This window comes from Sorghum bicolor, chromosome 7 (assembly GCF_000003195.3).
Source record: "Sorghum bicolor cultivar BTx623 chromosome 7, Sorghum_bicolor_NCBIv3, whole genome shotgun sequence".
Lineage (NCBI taxonomy): Eukaryota > Viridiplantae > Streptophyta > Magnoliopsida > Poales > Poaceae > Sorghum > Sorghum bicolor.
The window spans coordinates 3,806,619-3,820,855 of NC_012876.2; the positions used below are offsets into that span (position 1 = coordinate 3,806,619).

At 40.5% G+C, this 14,237-nt stretch overlaps 2 protein-coding genes across 2 annotated transcripts; both read right to left on the reverse strand.

The window, feature by feature from the left end:
• LOC110437380 (tyrosine--tRNA ligase 1, cytoplasmic) lies at window positions 1,782-5,840 on the reverse strand. Its single transcript, XM_021465840.1, has 9 exons — window positions 5,434-5,840; window positions 5,013-5,296; window positions 4,763-4,859; window positions 4,431-4,536; window positions 4,178-4,260; window positions 3,275-3,420; window positions 2,960-3,065; window positions 2,561-2,620; window positions 1,782-2,115 (listed from the first exon to the last, which is right to left on the reverse strand). Exons 1-9 carry the CDS (start codon window positions 5,668-5,670, stop codon window positions 2,095-2,097), a joined length of 1,140 nt encoding a protein of 379 aa, XP_021321515.1. The 5' UTR covers window positions 5,671-5,840; the 3' UTR covers window positions 1,782-2,094.
• LOC8076566 (aquaporin NIP3-2) lies at window positions 7,426-13,860 on the reverse strand. The gene is made up of 6 exons (XM_002445002.2): window positions 13,462-13,860; window positions 13,039-13,146; window positions 8,434-8,691; window positions 7,899-8,324; window positions 7,692-7,753; window positions 7,426-7,570 (listed from the first exon to the last, which is right to left on the reverse strand). Exons 1-6 carry the CDS (start codon window positions 13,858-13,860, stop codon window positions 7,426-7,428), a joined length of 1,398 nt encoding a protein of 465 aa, XP_002445047.2.

Genomic DNA, 14,237 nt, shown 5'->3' on the forward strand with positions numbered 1-14,237 from the left:
TACTAGATCGCATGGCATCCTGTAACACGAAGTTACCTGTAAAAGTTGACCAAGAAAACTCCTACCAAATGCTTAGACAGTTAGTTTCCCTATTTACATCAGAAAGAAATGTATTGTATATTATTTGCGTCATGAGTTCATCCCTTAAATGTAATGGAATGATTTCATTCTTCGTACTAATACTAAATATTACAACTCATTCCATCCCACAAACCGAACAAAAAAAATTAAGGAGTCAAATGATATGGATTACTTTATTCCACAATCCAAACACTCTTTTATTTATTAGTGGTCCATGCTAACCAAGCCCATGCTCACTTCAGACAGTCTCACTGCTCCTCTCCTACACTACACATCTATTCTCCCACGTCTGCAAAAAATGAAGACACCGGGGGCTGTTTAGTTCAGCTTATAAGTTGTTTATAGCTAAAATAATCTAACATTAAAAGCCAAATAATATGTTTTAGCTTTTTTCTGGTCACGTTGCTCCAATAGCCTCTGTTTGTTCTAGGACAGAGAAACTGGGTTAGACTAGCCTTATTTTAACCATGTTTTTCTATTCAGTTTGTGTGCCTTTTTATTTTAATCATGTTTTCCTGTCAGTTTGTGTAGCTTCTTCTCAAGAAAACGTTATTTATGAGTAATTCGTGTGCGTTTTGTGCTGCCCAACATCATAACCAAAATAGATGGTGTAATCGATTGCTCTGTACAGGTACAGCCGTACAGGTTGCAACGATCTCCATTAGCGTTTCCTTCCCTTTCGCTGAACTAGACAAGGCCTTACTACCGTTTGCATTTAGGTTGGCACGGGCATTTTTTCTTTCTTTTTTTTGAAAAGCTGACCACCATGGGAAGTTCGGGACTGTGGACGTTAAGAGTCCTATATGGACGTTCCTTATTTTTCTCAGCGTTTGGATCCTTTTATTTTGGAGGAATTAAAATCTACTTAATGGATTAGATTATTTGACTTAGAATTTAATATTCCGTAACTTTTTTTAAAAAATTGACATATAAGGCTCTCAAATTCATAGGGTGGGAGATGCTATGAATCATCACGCTATGTTACTTTTTCTTTATTTATAGTACCATGGTCTTTAACTCACTTTTCTACGGTACAAATACAACGTATAAATATCTTCCTTATATGACTGACAATAATAGACAAATATATTCCATATATAACTATATTAGCTTGATTAATTTGTACCTAAATTATAATTATTAGGATGGATTCATTTCCAAAGATCCAAACGGGCCTTTGGTTTTAAGTATAAAATAAAAAGTATAAAACTAGGTATTGAATACATTAAAAAGTGAGAAAAAGTCTACACCACCCCCTGAGGTTTGGAGAGGTGTCTACTTAACCCCTCAAAGTATAAAACTAGGTATTAAACACATTAAAGTTTGCGAAATCAGTCAGTTAACCACTAGGCAGTTTTGCTAGATGGATTTGTACATGTGGCGCTTCACACTGGTAAGATTTGACACCGTTAGCTCGCCTGTCAGCCTGTTGGGTCATCTCTTCTCTTCTACAGTAGCTTTTTATTTTTGAAATCTAAAGAATTGGAGTAACTGTATCTTTCATAATAAGCGTGTGCCTTGTAAGTTATAACAGAAGAAAAAAATTCTATAAGGTTTAATGTTAATTTAATTCAATACGAACTTTACCAGATATTATCATATTATTGTCAATATTAACTTATATATTATAGATATGTACATTTTTGCTTTCATTTTTCACATTGACGTTTCAAGTTGAACTGGTAATTTCACTCCAAACAAGAAAATAACACTGAATATATAAATAATAATAACTTCAAGGTGAACTGGTGATTCCACTCCAAAAGGGAATAAAAAACTAAAATATCACAATTGCTGTTGTATATTTTAGCACATCACTACCGCTCCTATATGTCAAAAACATTCGAGCTTATATCCTTGAGTCCAGTGAACTTATGTCCTTGAGGCCAGTTCAATCTCCAAGCCACATCAAAAGAGAGTTCAAAATTTTAATCATTTCATTGTCCTGGTCAGCTTGCTGCTCTAGCAATGGCTTGATTTTCTAGTTCACCCTAAAGACACACATTCCGCTCCTCAATTGGTTACTCTGTACTTCTGCAGAAGCAAATGATCCAATTAATTTCATTAGACGGATAATGTTGACAGTAAGAATCAACAGATGAGTCCTATGGAGAGCTGCTACAAAAAAATGCAAGTCAAGTTGAATAAGTTCATCTCCCAATCTGATGGAATTTGGGCCTTGTTTAGTTACCAAAAAAATTTGCAAATTTTTTTAGATTCCCCGTCACATCAAATCTTTAAACGCATGTATGAAGTATTAAATATAGACGAGAATAAAAACTAATTGCACAGTTTGGTCGGAATTGACGAGACGAATCTTTTGAGCCTAGTTAGTTCATGATTGGACAATATTTGTCAAATACAAACGAAAGTGTTACTATTCCTATTTTGCAAAATTTTTTGGAACTAAACAAGGCCATGCCTGTTGGTTCACGTTATTATTGTGTCTAACATGTGAATGTGTTTTGAGACAATGTACCTTGACAGTGTTAAGTAGAACTTTGGCTTCGTTGTTGTTGTTGAAGTGATCACGAACAGGCTGGAAAAGTGAAATTAGTGAGTTAAACCTAGTTTGAACCAGGACAGAAAAGATTGTGAAATAATAGCTTCTACCTAGACAAAGGAAGATCCAGCAATAAACAAGATGGACAAGTTCATCCAAAACTACACTAGCAAGAAGCAAGACGGATGATTCAGCAATAAAAACAGCCCACCAATTCATTTTGTCAGGATAGCAGCTGTTGCAACTTCAAAGGCATCACAGTGCAAGACACGAAATTGGCAAAGATTGATAATATACAAGTTTCTGACCAGACAAAGACTACAATACTATTACATAGAGAAAAAAAAGTAAGGTCGAGTGAAGTGAAAATTTTACCTGCAAAATTTCATTTATTGCTTTTGCTAGTGCAGGTTTGACATCGGCAGGATGCAAAGCACCCGTCTCATAATCAGAAATTAGTTCACCCATGCTTGTAAATGTCCTGTTTGAAAGCAACCACTTTAGAAGTCCATCAGAGAGAATAAATAATGTCATGTTGGAAATTCAATAACCTAATTGTTGCATAATTAATTGCATGACCACAGGAGTCAGCCAAATATAAATAATGGTGGCATGGAACTATATATCTCACTGGTTCCGCCCCATTATTGACGGAAACAAATAATTTTAGCAGATGAGATAAAAAATTACTTGTTACCACCATTGATTTCCTTACGGACGACCTCAAACCTTCCAAACCAAGGGAAAACAATGTATTTAATGTACTCCAAACAAGGATTCCCCTCAACAATTTTGGGAGGGCAAAAAGCTTGCTTTATCTTCACATTAACCTGGGCCTGCAACAACAGCGAAGCTTATGAAACTATATTATCCTAGAAAGAAAGAAGGGTACAACACATGCATGATGCTACTTAGCTACTATTCAAGATCAAACGTTTAAATGGTCAGGTAATATAGACAAAACAGAGAGTTAAAACTAAATCCATAAGACAAAATTTAGACTGGAAGTTATTATTAGCTTATAAACAATTGATGACTGATGTATGTACTCCATCTATATTCTATATGACTATTCATGAGCAACAAAGGACATAATCCAAGCAAACTACAGATATATAAAGAGAAATGGTAATTCAATTCATTAACTAGAATAAGAAAATAAAACACACAACTAATTAGCATGTAAGACTATGGCTAATCAGTTACAGAAACTTTTCATATATTAATGTAAACGGTGCATCCAGCTAACAAAAGTCACGAACACCAGATTTTTAGTATAGTCATACAGCTTTATTTTCTAGCAAGGAGATGACAATTGACAAACATATACAACAACTGTACAACATTCTAGCCAGACAGTATCCTTCACCATGTTACCATCTCCACTGACCCAAGCAAAATAGAGTTGAACCACTGTTATGCAATAATTGATGCACAAAGCAATTTTGCGTTTATCTCATTAATATTTTCTAGTAACCTAAATCAAATGATAAAGATGATATTTTAGTATTAGACTGCATCATTAGGTGTCACAAGAGCCAAGAGCAACAAAAGAATGTTGAGGAAGAAAAATATTTCATGAGAAATATTTACCTCATCATCTTCCATAAAGATAGCCGAGGATGGATCACTCTTTGACATTTTCTCCTGGCCTTCTTTAAAACCAGGGAGCATATCTGCATTTCAGGTTAAGCAAAAAACACATGCTCCACAAACCAACAATGAACAATCACTTGTTATGAACTCCATCACCGTAGACACATGACCATGATGAACACATATGTCCCAAAAATTTATTTAAAGGAAAAAAAAAAGATAACACAATCAAAATCACTAATCAGGATACGATGTGAAAGAATAATCGGTTTGTTCTTCCTTTTGATGTCATCGCAGTACTCCCTAGCTAGCATATTGACCTTCCGTTGGTCCATCCCCAACTGGCATATGTCAGCCTACAAAAGGAAAATGATAAGGAAAGCGACTTGTATACAGAAAATTTTTTCTAGATTGCTCTAGATTGAAGGTGTACACATTGAAATATCAAAAGCCTTTCAGTCATCATTATTATGAGTAAATACAGTCAGAATGGAAATATCAAAAGCCTATCATAACCCAAAGAGAATTCAATAAAACTTATTTCCAGATACCATGGAATGCCATAGCGCGATAAATACTCGCCTTCAAGAAAAATATATCTGCACATTGCATGCAAGGGTAGAAAATCTGGGCAGCAGTCAAGTCGTCTGACTCACTTCTGCCCATAATTTGGCAGCATCTGCAAGTAAAGGAAAAATAGAATTACTTACATACACTTCACAGTATAAGCACATAAAGGGGAAATAACCAACCATGTTCTGATGTTCAAGCTCAAGCTTTCGAACTGAAGAAAGCTTTTAATGGAAACACAACATAAACAAGCATGTACTACCTCGTTATCCTCTTGACGTTATTTTTCCGGGCAATGTCCATCACAATTGGCCAGTACTCATGCGCGCGGCTGTTGATCTCCTCGGAGGACCACAGGAACTCGACCCCGTCGAGGTTCATCCCAGCCGCTTTCCATATCTCGATCATGTAGCGCCCCACCGTCTGGATTTTCTTCAGGTCACCTCCCATCTTGTTGTTGAGCTGCGCAAACCAGTCGGCGATCCAAATTTTCACCCTGCACCCGGCCCTGATCATCTTGTTCACGTTGATGGTTTTCACAATGCCCTGGGAATACAAGACAGCGTATGTCACAACTCAGAACCAAGTCTACCAAGTCTGTCTTTGCCTGAATCGTGCAAACTTAACATTTTTTCTACTAAATGAGGCCCTGGAAGCGGGAGCAGAAGACAGAAAGGTCGAACCTGAGCGATGTGCATGCGTCCAGAGGGCTCGAAGCCGTCGTAGCAGATGGGGACGGGCTTCTTCTGAAGCAGGTTCCTGAGCTCGTCCTCCTGGATGCACTCCTCCCCAATCCCCCGCAGCAGATCGAACCGCTCGTCCAGGCTCATCGCCGCCACGGCCCCCGCCAGATCCTCGGCGGCAGCTGCAGAGGAAGAGGAGGCGCCGGGAGCCGCCTCGGGTGCCGGCGTGGAGTCCATGGCAGCAGCAGCGGCGGGGGCAGAGGAGCAAAGGATTCGACGAGGTCGTGCCAGGAGACGACGGCGACGAGGGGATGGCGGCGGCGGCGGGTGGGTGTGCGTGTGACAATGGGATAGCGGCGGCTTCGGGGTGCCGCGACGGCAGCCAGGGTTTTGCTGGGGAACCGGGCCGCGTCAGCGAGGCCCAATATCATCGTGGGCCGTTTTTTGTTTTCAAAAAATGGCGATTGCGTTCGATTTTTCGTCCGCTTTATTTTTGATGAGAACCACAAAGATAATCTAGATGAGAATGGGTTGGGTCAACTTAGGCCTCGTTTAGGGCCTGTTTAGATGCAATCAAAAACTCAAAAGTTTACAAAATTTTTAATCATATCGAATCTTATAGCACATATATGAAGTATTAAATCTAAATAAAAAGAATAACTAATTGTACAACAGTAAATCACGAGACAATTTTTTTAAGCCTAGTTACTCCATGATTGAATAATGTTTGTCAAATAAAAACAAAAATGCTACAGTGTCAAAATCTATAAACTTTTTTGGATCTAAACAAGGCCTTAGTTGGAGAATTTTTTTTTGATTTTGGCTACTATAGCACCTTCGTTTATATTTAGTAATTATTGTTCAATAATGGACAGATAAATTATGCAATTAGTTATTTTTTTAATCTATGTTTAGAGTCCAATTTTTTGATGTGACGGAGAACCTTAAAATTTTTTGGAAACTAAAGAAGACCTTATTGGGTCACGTCGGCTCACTTACTAGTACAAAAAAGACATCTCAGATCTAGGGAAATTGATGGAAAAGCAGCTAGGGTGTATCCCGCCGCTGCCGTGGCCGCTCCTACCTCCATCATCGTTGGTCATCCTTCCTCTCCCCTCTGGTGATAATCATCAGAGGCTGATGAGAGTGGAGATCTATCATCTTTAATAAGTTTTTCACTAGATCGAATCTTTAGGGTTAGGGTCTCTCCATGTCAAGTGTCAAGTTTTTTGGTTTTGGGGATTTATTTCCTCCTTCTCTTCTTCGGCGACGGTAAGATGGTAGGTGAAACTGTTTTCTCCATGGCGGCTCCGTTGAAGATGCGGGTAACAACTACAGCGTCAGCAGCCTCATCGTTTTGATGACATGAAAACTTTTATTTCCGGACGATGACATCAAGACGGAGATGGTGTCGCCACCATAAAATAATTTTCTTCGCTCTCTTCTCCGTTTTATTGTGGTTAGATCTGATCACGATGAAGGACTATAGAGAATAAGTTTCATACCAGTCTTTCTTATTTTTCGGTGGCAGAAAGAAGAAAGAAGACATCAGAGTTTCTCAACTCCGCATATATAAATGTTGGTCATCGTTCATTGGACATTTATTCTCAGGGCTTTTACTAAGTGCAGTGTTTGCCTGTGCAGTCATCCATATTGCAAAGTGTCATACAGATTTGGTTTTGAGATCTAGAACTATTCATACTTTGTGTATAATTTAGATGTTTTTTCTAGCTATTTGTATAATCTAGAGTGCTTGTAACGTATTTATGTACCTAGGTATTATTTAATACCCCATCCATACCCATAAAAAAAGTCGTTTAGGACAATGATATGGTCTCCAAAGCCTAACTTTGACCTAGCAAGTACAGTGACCTGACAAGTACAAAACACAACTGGTATTACAGGATAAACCGTTGATGGCACATTTGATTGAGAACATCAACTTGTATTCCGATATCCTGCACTAATCCATTGCATTACATGGATGATACATCACTTGAGCGCATGGTAAGCTCCACATCCAGCAATGGCGCCTAGCGGAGGAGCAACTACGTAGATCCAGATCTTGGTGTATATTCCCGTGGCGATCGCTGTTCCTAGCGTTCTAGCCGGATTCATCGATGCTCCGGTCGATTCTCTGCTCATATTGAGCCAATACATACATAGTTTAAACATTTCAATTCACTGGAACCTTACTAATCACTCAATTGAGAAATAACAAAGCAATGTTGGATCAAGGATTTATCAGTTGCGCGTACCCGGAGATGAGAGCGCTCATCATCACTGCCGCCCCAGCTCCCACTGCCACCAGTTCTTTTACCTGCATGCATCAAAGATTATACAGTGTCAAAGTTTGAAATGGAACGTAGCAAGATGTTTGTTTGAAACAGTTCACCGTGGTTTCTAGCTCATAAATCTAGAAAATATTGTATGTCTTAGACCGTTGCATTTGTGAATTTACTTACTGCTCTGGTATCGGTGGCAAGAGCAGTGATGACGAAGAGGAGGATAAAGGTGGTGATGAACTCAACCCAGAATGCCTCAAAGGCGCCGATCCTAGGCACGGTGGCGACAATAGCGCCTAGGTTCACCGGATCATAGAGCGCCTTGGCCACGAATGAGGCTGCCGTGGATCCGAGGAGTTGAGCGACAATGTAGGGCACGAGGTGAGCTGGTGGGAGGTGGCCAAACACGACCATGGTGACGCTGACCGCCGGGTTGAGCTGGCCTCCAGACACGTGGAAGATGGAGGAGACGATGACGACCACCGCCATACCTGCGGTCGCCGCCACGCCGAGCAGGCCCAGCGCACCGTTGTGCGTCTCGTTCATTATGAGCGCTGATACCACGGTGAAGATGAGCAGGAATGTCCCCAGGAACTCTGCTACCACCTGGATCATTAGAATCATTATTTTGGATTGTAAGTATTTGAAATACTGATTGTGGTAGTGACTAGTGACTTAGTGACGATGAGCTCAGGCAGGGTTTGTCATTAATTACCTTCTTGATGAGTGCAAGTGTCATGCTCTTGGCGGAGAGTGGAGGTGGATCATTGGATGCCTCGTTTTGTTGAAACCCTAGTGGCCGGATCTTGTTGGAGGGAGACCTTTGGGGGATGAAGATTGATATCTTGTCATCGCTCATGTTGTCCTTGTCCACCAGCATGGAAGCCGCTGGTGCTGAAGGGATGCTCAGTGAGACGTCCACGGAGGAGACACTCCTGCGACGGCCGTCCATTAGCAGTAGTATTATTCTACTCTACGACTGCTCGCTAATAACTCAGTTGCTAGCTCAGTTGTATGTGTCAATGATGATAGATGAACTCAGGATGAGGGAGAATGGCAGTGGGTATATATATACACACATGGAGAGCCCAATATTGTTTGATTGCTTTTCGGCTGGCAAGCATGGATGTGATGCAAGGGCCGACCCAAAAAAAAACAAATCAGCTGAGAGAATGGATATGAAGTTATGAACCCATCAGTCATCATCACGGGGCAATACATTATTCAGAAAAACAGCCAAATGGCACCACGAGATGCATGCTCCAAACTACCAGCATGCATTTTACTTGTTCAAACCATGAGAACGGAAACAAATACTTGTTTCTAATTCCATGAGAATCTTGGTGGTGTTTATTACTGCTTGATGCCGTACGTCGTCTCCATCGCTGAAACATGTATTGTCCGGAGGCGGAGACCGGTTGATTGCTTAATTTGTAGACTCTACTACTAGTAGCGTGTAATCAACTGGTGTCTTGGAGAATACATGCTAAGCACGTTCGAGAAAATAAAAATAAAAAGCTGGTGTCTTGGAGCTAATATAACGCACTGACTGGATGATATGTTTGCCAGTGCATGGAAGGTAGCTCAGATTACTACAGTTATCACATCATCATCATCAGTCTCGGCCGGCCAGGATCCATGCAGTTTAGGCATAGAGTTAGATCAGTTCAACATCATATTCAATCATCATCGTTCGTCCTCTTGTAAATATAAAGGTGATTCCTTTCAGTAATCAATTGTTCTATCTGAATAAAATGTAGAGGCTTGGGCTGGGAAAGGAAGACCAGAGACCAAGTCAAATTCCGGGACGGCAGCGATCTCCAATCCAGCCCTCCCTCCGAGAAAAACACCTTACGAGACGGCAAGGACCAATATTGTCTAGAATAGAAAAAACAGAAAAAAAAACACGTATTGCCGACTATAACATCCAACGGAGGTAATGATATTCGATCATGAACCCTCCCGAACCACAGAACCAGAGATATATAAGAGAAGACAACATCCAGTGTTATATAGTATATTAATTGACACAACTGTAACGAAGCCCCCTTTGAGAGCTGAAGACGCTAAGGGCAACAATGGTCATTACAAAACAGGTAAAAAACCACCAATTTTCTAAAGAGTAAAGTGCATTAGTAGTCCTAAAATTGTTTGGTTCTATCCTCTCAATCCTTAAACTCACAAATTGCCATTTAAGTCCTCAAACTTATTTTATTGTATCATATTATCTCGGTCCTTAAACATGCAAATTATTGCTCGTTTATGTCCTTAAACTTAATCAACTGTGTCATCCTTCCCTCAACTCGCAAATATTTAGACCATCAATCAATGTTTGGAGTTTCATAGCCAGACTAGCTAATTGGGTATGTATGCTAGCTGATATATGTGGCTCCCATGTTAACTCCATCTCACGCCTTCTCCCTCATCCCTCCTCTCTCCCTTCTCTCGTGAGCTCACGAGTCAGGGTGGCATGGCTTGGGAGGCATGACTAGGGGCTAGCGGTGACACAACTAGGGTTATTGTGGCCATGGCGACACTCGCCACCTAGGGGCTTGGCATGGCCATGGACACAACTAGCCCTGTGAGGACCTAGGGCGGTATGGTTGTTATGTTGTATAGCTTGAGGCCTTCTGGGAGGAGGGGGGGGGGGGTTTGAGAGAGTGAGCTCACATGTGCAGATGACCAATAATTTTGTTCAAACCATCTATGCACGGTTTATGCAAACCTTAGCCTTATTTGGATGTTGTCGAATTCGCCTCAATCCACATATGTTGGATAACCCTATACATGTAGATTGATGCAAATCCAACTACATCCAAACAAAGCCTAAACACTAGTCCTAAACCTAAAACAACCACTAAAGTGGCCTCTAACAAGCCTAATCACTAATCCTAATACTTTTGCTAATCACCTAATCTTTTTTAAAGTACATCTGATTACTAGAGCACTATGAAATGAGCCTTAACTCAATTACAATTTCAACGCACTATAATACACTCCAAATGGTTCGGTATGGAGTTATATATAGCTCCACAAGCACCAACTAGCCGTTGGGAGTTACAGTTGCCTCGATAGGGTGCATTGGAGCTTTCCAGTAACCACACTAGAGAATTCTAGTGCCCTTTGTTGCACCAACTAGCCATTGTAGACTGTTGGATCATAACTATGGTGGTTTATCCGGTGCAATGACTGGCTTAGTCCAGAGCAATGGGTGTTATATTGAATGCATCTCATAACTCCGGTGCTAACTCTAGTGCCATCACTAGAGAACTCTGGTAATCGTCTCTTCGAAGCCACCCATGCATTAGCTTTATTACATAACTTTGATGTAATCTTCAACGCACACGTCAGAAGTATGTTGTGCACCTTCTTCTCTTCTGTCCCAGACTCCACTCACCGGATAACTCTGATATCCACAAGAAATCTATACGTATGTAGCATACATGTTTCCAAACTAAATATGCTTTTCTTCATAATAGCATTGTATGATAAAATATGGTTTTAACATGAATACTTCAGTAATAAACTATTGGCGAAACAAGGAAACACATGTAAGATTTAAACAGAAGAAATCCGTATCTTTCAAAAACTAATGGAATAATCACAAAGAAACATCTTCCGATGGCAGTTCATTTGGGGTCCACTGTATTTTCTTCCGAACAAGCATACAGGCAGTTAAGTGCTCATTTAATTATTCATCCAGTTTTTTCTCTTGAACTTGACCAATTATTCATCCAGTTTTCAAATGGCTTTAGAGGAGTTCCTGTCGAAACAAACATCAAGTTTTCTTCTGGCTACTTCTCAAAAACAGAATAAGTACTATGGAACATATGGAAAGAAATGAATAAGAGAATTTTTAACAACATCCAGGAGTCAGCAATGCAAGTGGCACTAAGGGTAAAGGAGGAGATCGAGCAAAGAAAAAGGGCTTTAGCTTGGGAAGGGACCAATATTGCAGGGGGCATCGTGTAATCCTTTTGGGAGTTTTGGCCCTTTTGATCTGTACATAAACCTCTTTTCCCTTCTTAATTGAAAGGCAGAGCTCCTGCCATTAAGTTCAAAAAAAAAGTTTCTTAGGAGAAAAGCATGGAGCTTCAAAACTACTATTGTGTGCTGTGCAACTCCAACTCGGATGAATCACTTGAACACCTCTTCATCAGCTGCCCATTTGCTTCGGCTTGCTGGAGTTTACTGAACCTTCACAGCTCTGCACAGGCTGACCCATTTGCTAACCTGATCAATTTTAAGATGCAGCTTAAGAGTTCTTCATGGAAGTCATCATCTTAATGTGTCTGAGCATCTGGATGACTAGAAATATCAAATCTCCAAAAGCATCCCAGCTTCAGTTCAAGGCTGCAAGTCTTTCTTCTGTTCAGAATTTACTTCCTTTGGCTCGCTAAGAAAAGATACTTCCCCATATTCAAGAATGGCTACCAAACCTGATTTAGTTTTGACTTCTATTCTAGTTGTACTGATTTTTTCCCTTCTCCTTCTTTGTCTCTTGAAGGAGTTACACTCTGATTATTCTGTACTTTGTTTTTTTTCCCTAATAAATATCCAGTAAGGGACAAGGCCCTTCGTCCTGTTCTTTTTTTTTAAAAAAAAAACATAGCATATCGGTAGTAAAACCAGAAATTCCAAACTCAATTTGACAGACTGCATGCGAGTTCAGAGTTATATAACATTTTCTGCAATAATAGTGCATATGAGAGGAGTAACTGTCCCATCCTTGTTCCTTCGAATCTCATAGGAATCTGTGTATGAGTTGGATCAACAGATTGGTCGTCATTTGAATTATCTCGGTTCTCGTGTTCCGCCATGGCATGTGGTTTTGCCAGTATCAACTACAGATTTGCAGCGGCAGAGGTGTATGCCGGATCAGCGCCCTGGTTTTCAAATGAGGGCAGGAATGCCAAGGTCAACGCCTCCATCTCAATTTTGCACACAAGTTGTTCCTGTCCTCCAACTGCCAGTTTTTAGAGATGGTTTTGTCTGAGTCATCTCTGGCCTTGTTTTTGAAGAAAAGGTTTCCCCAGCTTTATTACCATAAAGCTAACAGTAAGCAGTTCAAGTTCAGAATTTAAATGCCAGCAAAAGGCAGGGCCACATGGCCAAACAAAAAAGCCAAACAGCCAAAACGTTTAGGCTAGGAAGAAAACCACACTCTAGCTCACGCCCTCATCTAGGCCCTATTACATTGACCGGACATCGCACTTCCTGAGCCCTCCGAAGGCTGAGCAGTTGATTGAGCCAACCCTGATAACTCCATTCTCCACGTGATCTGCGGTGCTGATCTTGCTTCGGCTTCCACTAGACAGACTATCTGCTCCACACTCTTCTGGACCTCCGACGTGAACATTGGCATCCAGTTTCTCAGCATCCTTCCCAACATAGCAAACACCCTCTTCATCCCCATCCATGGTACACCCTGAAAGCAAAGAGCATTGCGTAATTTCCAGATCACCCACAAGACCGCTGAAGAAACTATATTGCACACCATGAACTTTTTGTTTGAGATCCACAAAGAAGCAACGGAAATGAAATCATCACCCATGGATTTGTTAAGCCAAAGAGATATAAACTCCCAGACATTCCTAACCACACAACACTGAAAGAATAAATGCAGAATTGTTTCATTTTCCCCACAAAACAAGCAGGTCGAGTCTTCGACTTCCCTTCTTTTAGCTAAATTATCTCTCGTCAGCACTCTATTATTAGAAAGCAGCCAGAGAAAAAATTGCACCCTAGGTGGAATATTAAGCTTCCAAACAGCTGGAAGAAACACTGGAACCACACCCCTGTGGTTGATAATAGCATACAAGGACTGCACCGAGTACCTCCCAGTAGAGTTGTAGGACCACAAAATTTGATCCTCCTCATTATTCAGGATAATATTCTCTACAGCAACCTTTAGCTCTTCCCATAAACCCATCAGCCCCACAGAAACATGCCTCCGAAAGGAGAGCTTAAGATCCTCACCATCCCAAACCTCACTGACCGTCTTACCCTGCTGTTCATTGATCACATACAGAGGCCAAAAAAGAATAGCTAAACTAGTATTACCTAACCATTGATCTTCCCAGAACCTCACTTTTTCACCATTCCCTACTACCCATTTGATGCCCATATGGGCAGCTTGCATTGCCCAAATGACTCCTTTCCAAAAAGGAGAGGCACCAACCGCTGAACAACAGAAGATATTTGGTTGCTTAGTTTTATACTTAAAATCAATAATTTTTGTCCAAATGGCAGAAGAATTTAAATGATATCTAAAAATCCAGGAACTTAACAAAGCCAGGTTCAAGCTTCTTAGATCAGGGATTCCCAAACCCCCCATTTCCTTTTTCTGAGAAACAAGCTGCCAGTTAGCTTCTCATTAGTGTTATTCCAAAGAAAATGCCCCATATGCGTGTTGATCAAGTCAATGGCCCACCTTGGAAACTTAATAACAGAAAGTAAGTAAATCGGAATGCTGGCTAGACAAGACTTAAGTAGAGTAAGTCTTCCTGCATATGACAG

Bases quoted from the DNA above. Each gene is read 5' to 3' on its own strand.
- LOC110437380 (XM_021465840.1), bottom strand. From the start codon at position 5,670: ATGGACTCCACGCCGGCACCCGAGGCGGCTCCCGGCGCCTCCTCTTCC. The intron at 4,261-4,430 runs GTATCCTGATTA...CCTGAAATGCAG, and splicing joins ACCGATTATTCTTTCACATC to ATATGCTCCCTGGTTTTAAA. The intron at 2,621-2,959 runs GTAAAATTTTCA...TCACTTTTCCAG, and splicing joins CAATAAATGAAATTTTGCAG to CCTGTTCGTGATCACTTCAA.
- LOC8076566 (XM_002445002.2), bottom strand. From the start codon at position 13,860: ATGCAAGCTGCCCATATGGGCATCAAATGGGTAGTAGGGAATGGTGAA. The intron at 13,147-13,461 runs GTGCAATTTTTT...CTTTGCTTTCAG, and splicing joins AGCTTAATATTCCACCTAGG to GGTGTACCATGGATGGGGAT. The intron at 8,325-8,433 runs GTAATTAATGAC...CTAATGATCCAG, and splicing joins CACTTGCACTCATCAAGAAG to GTGGTAGCAGAGTTCCTGGG.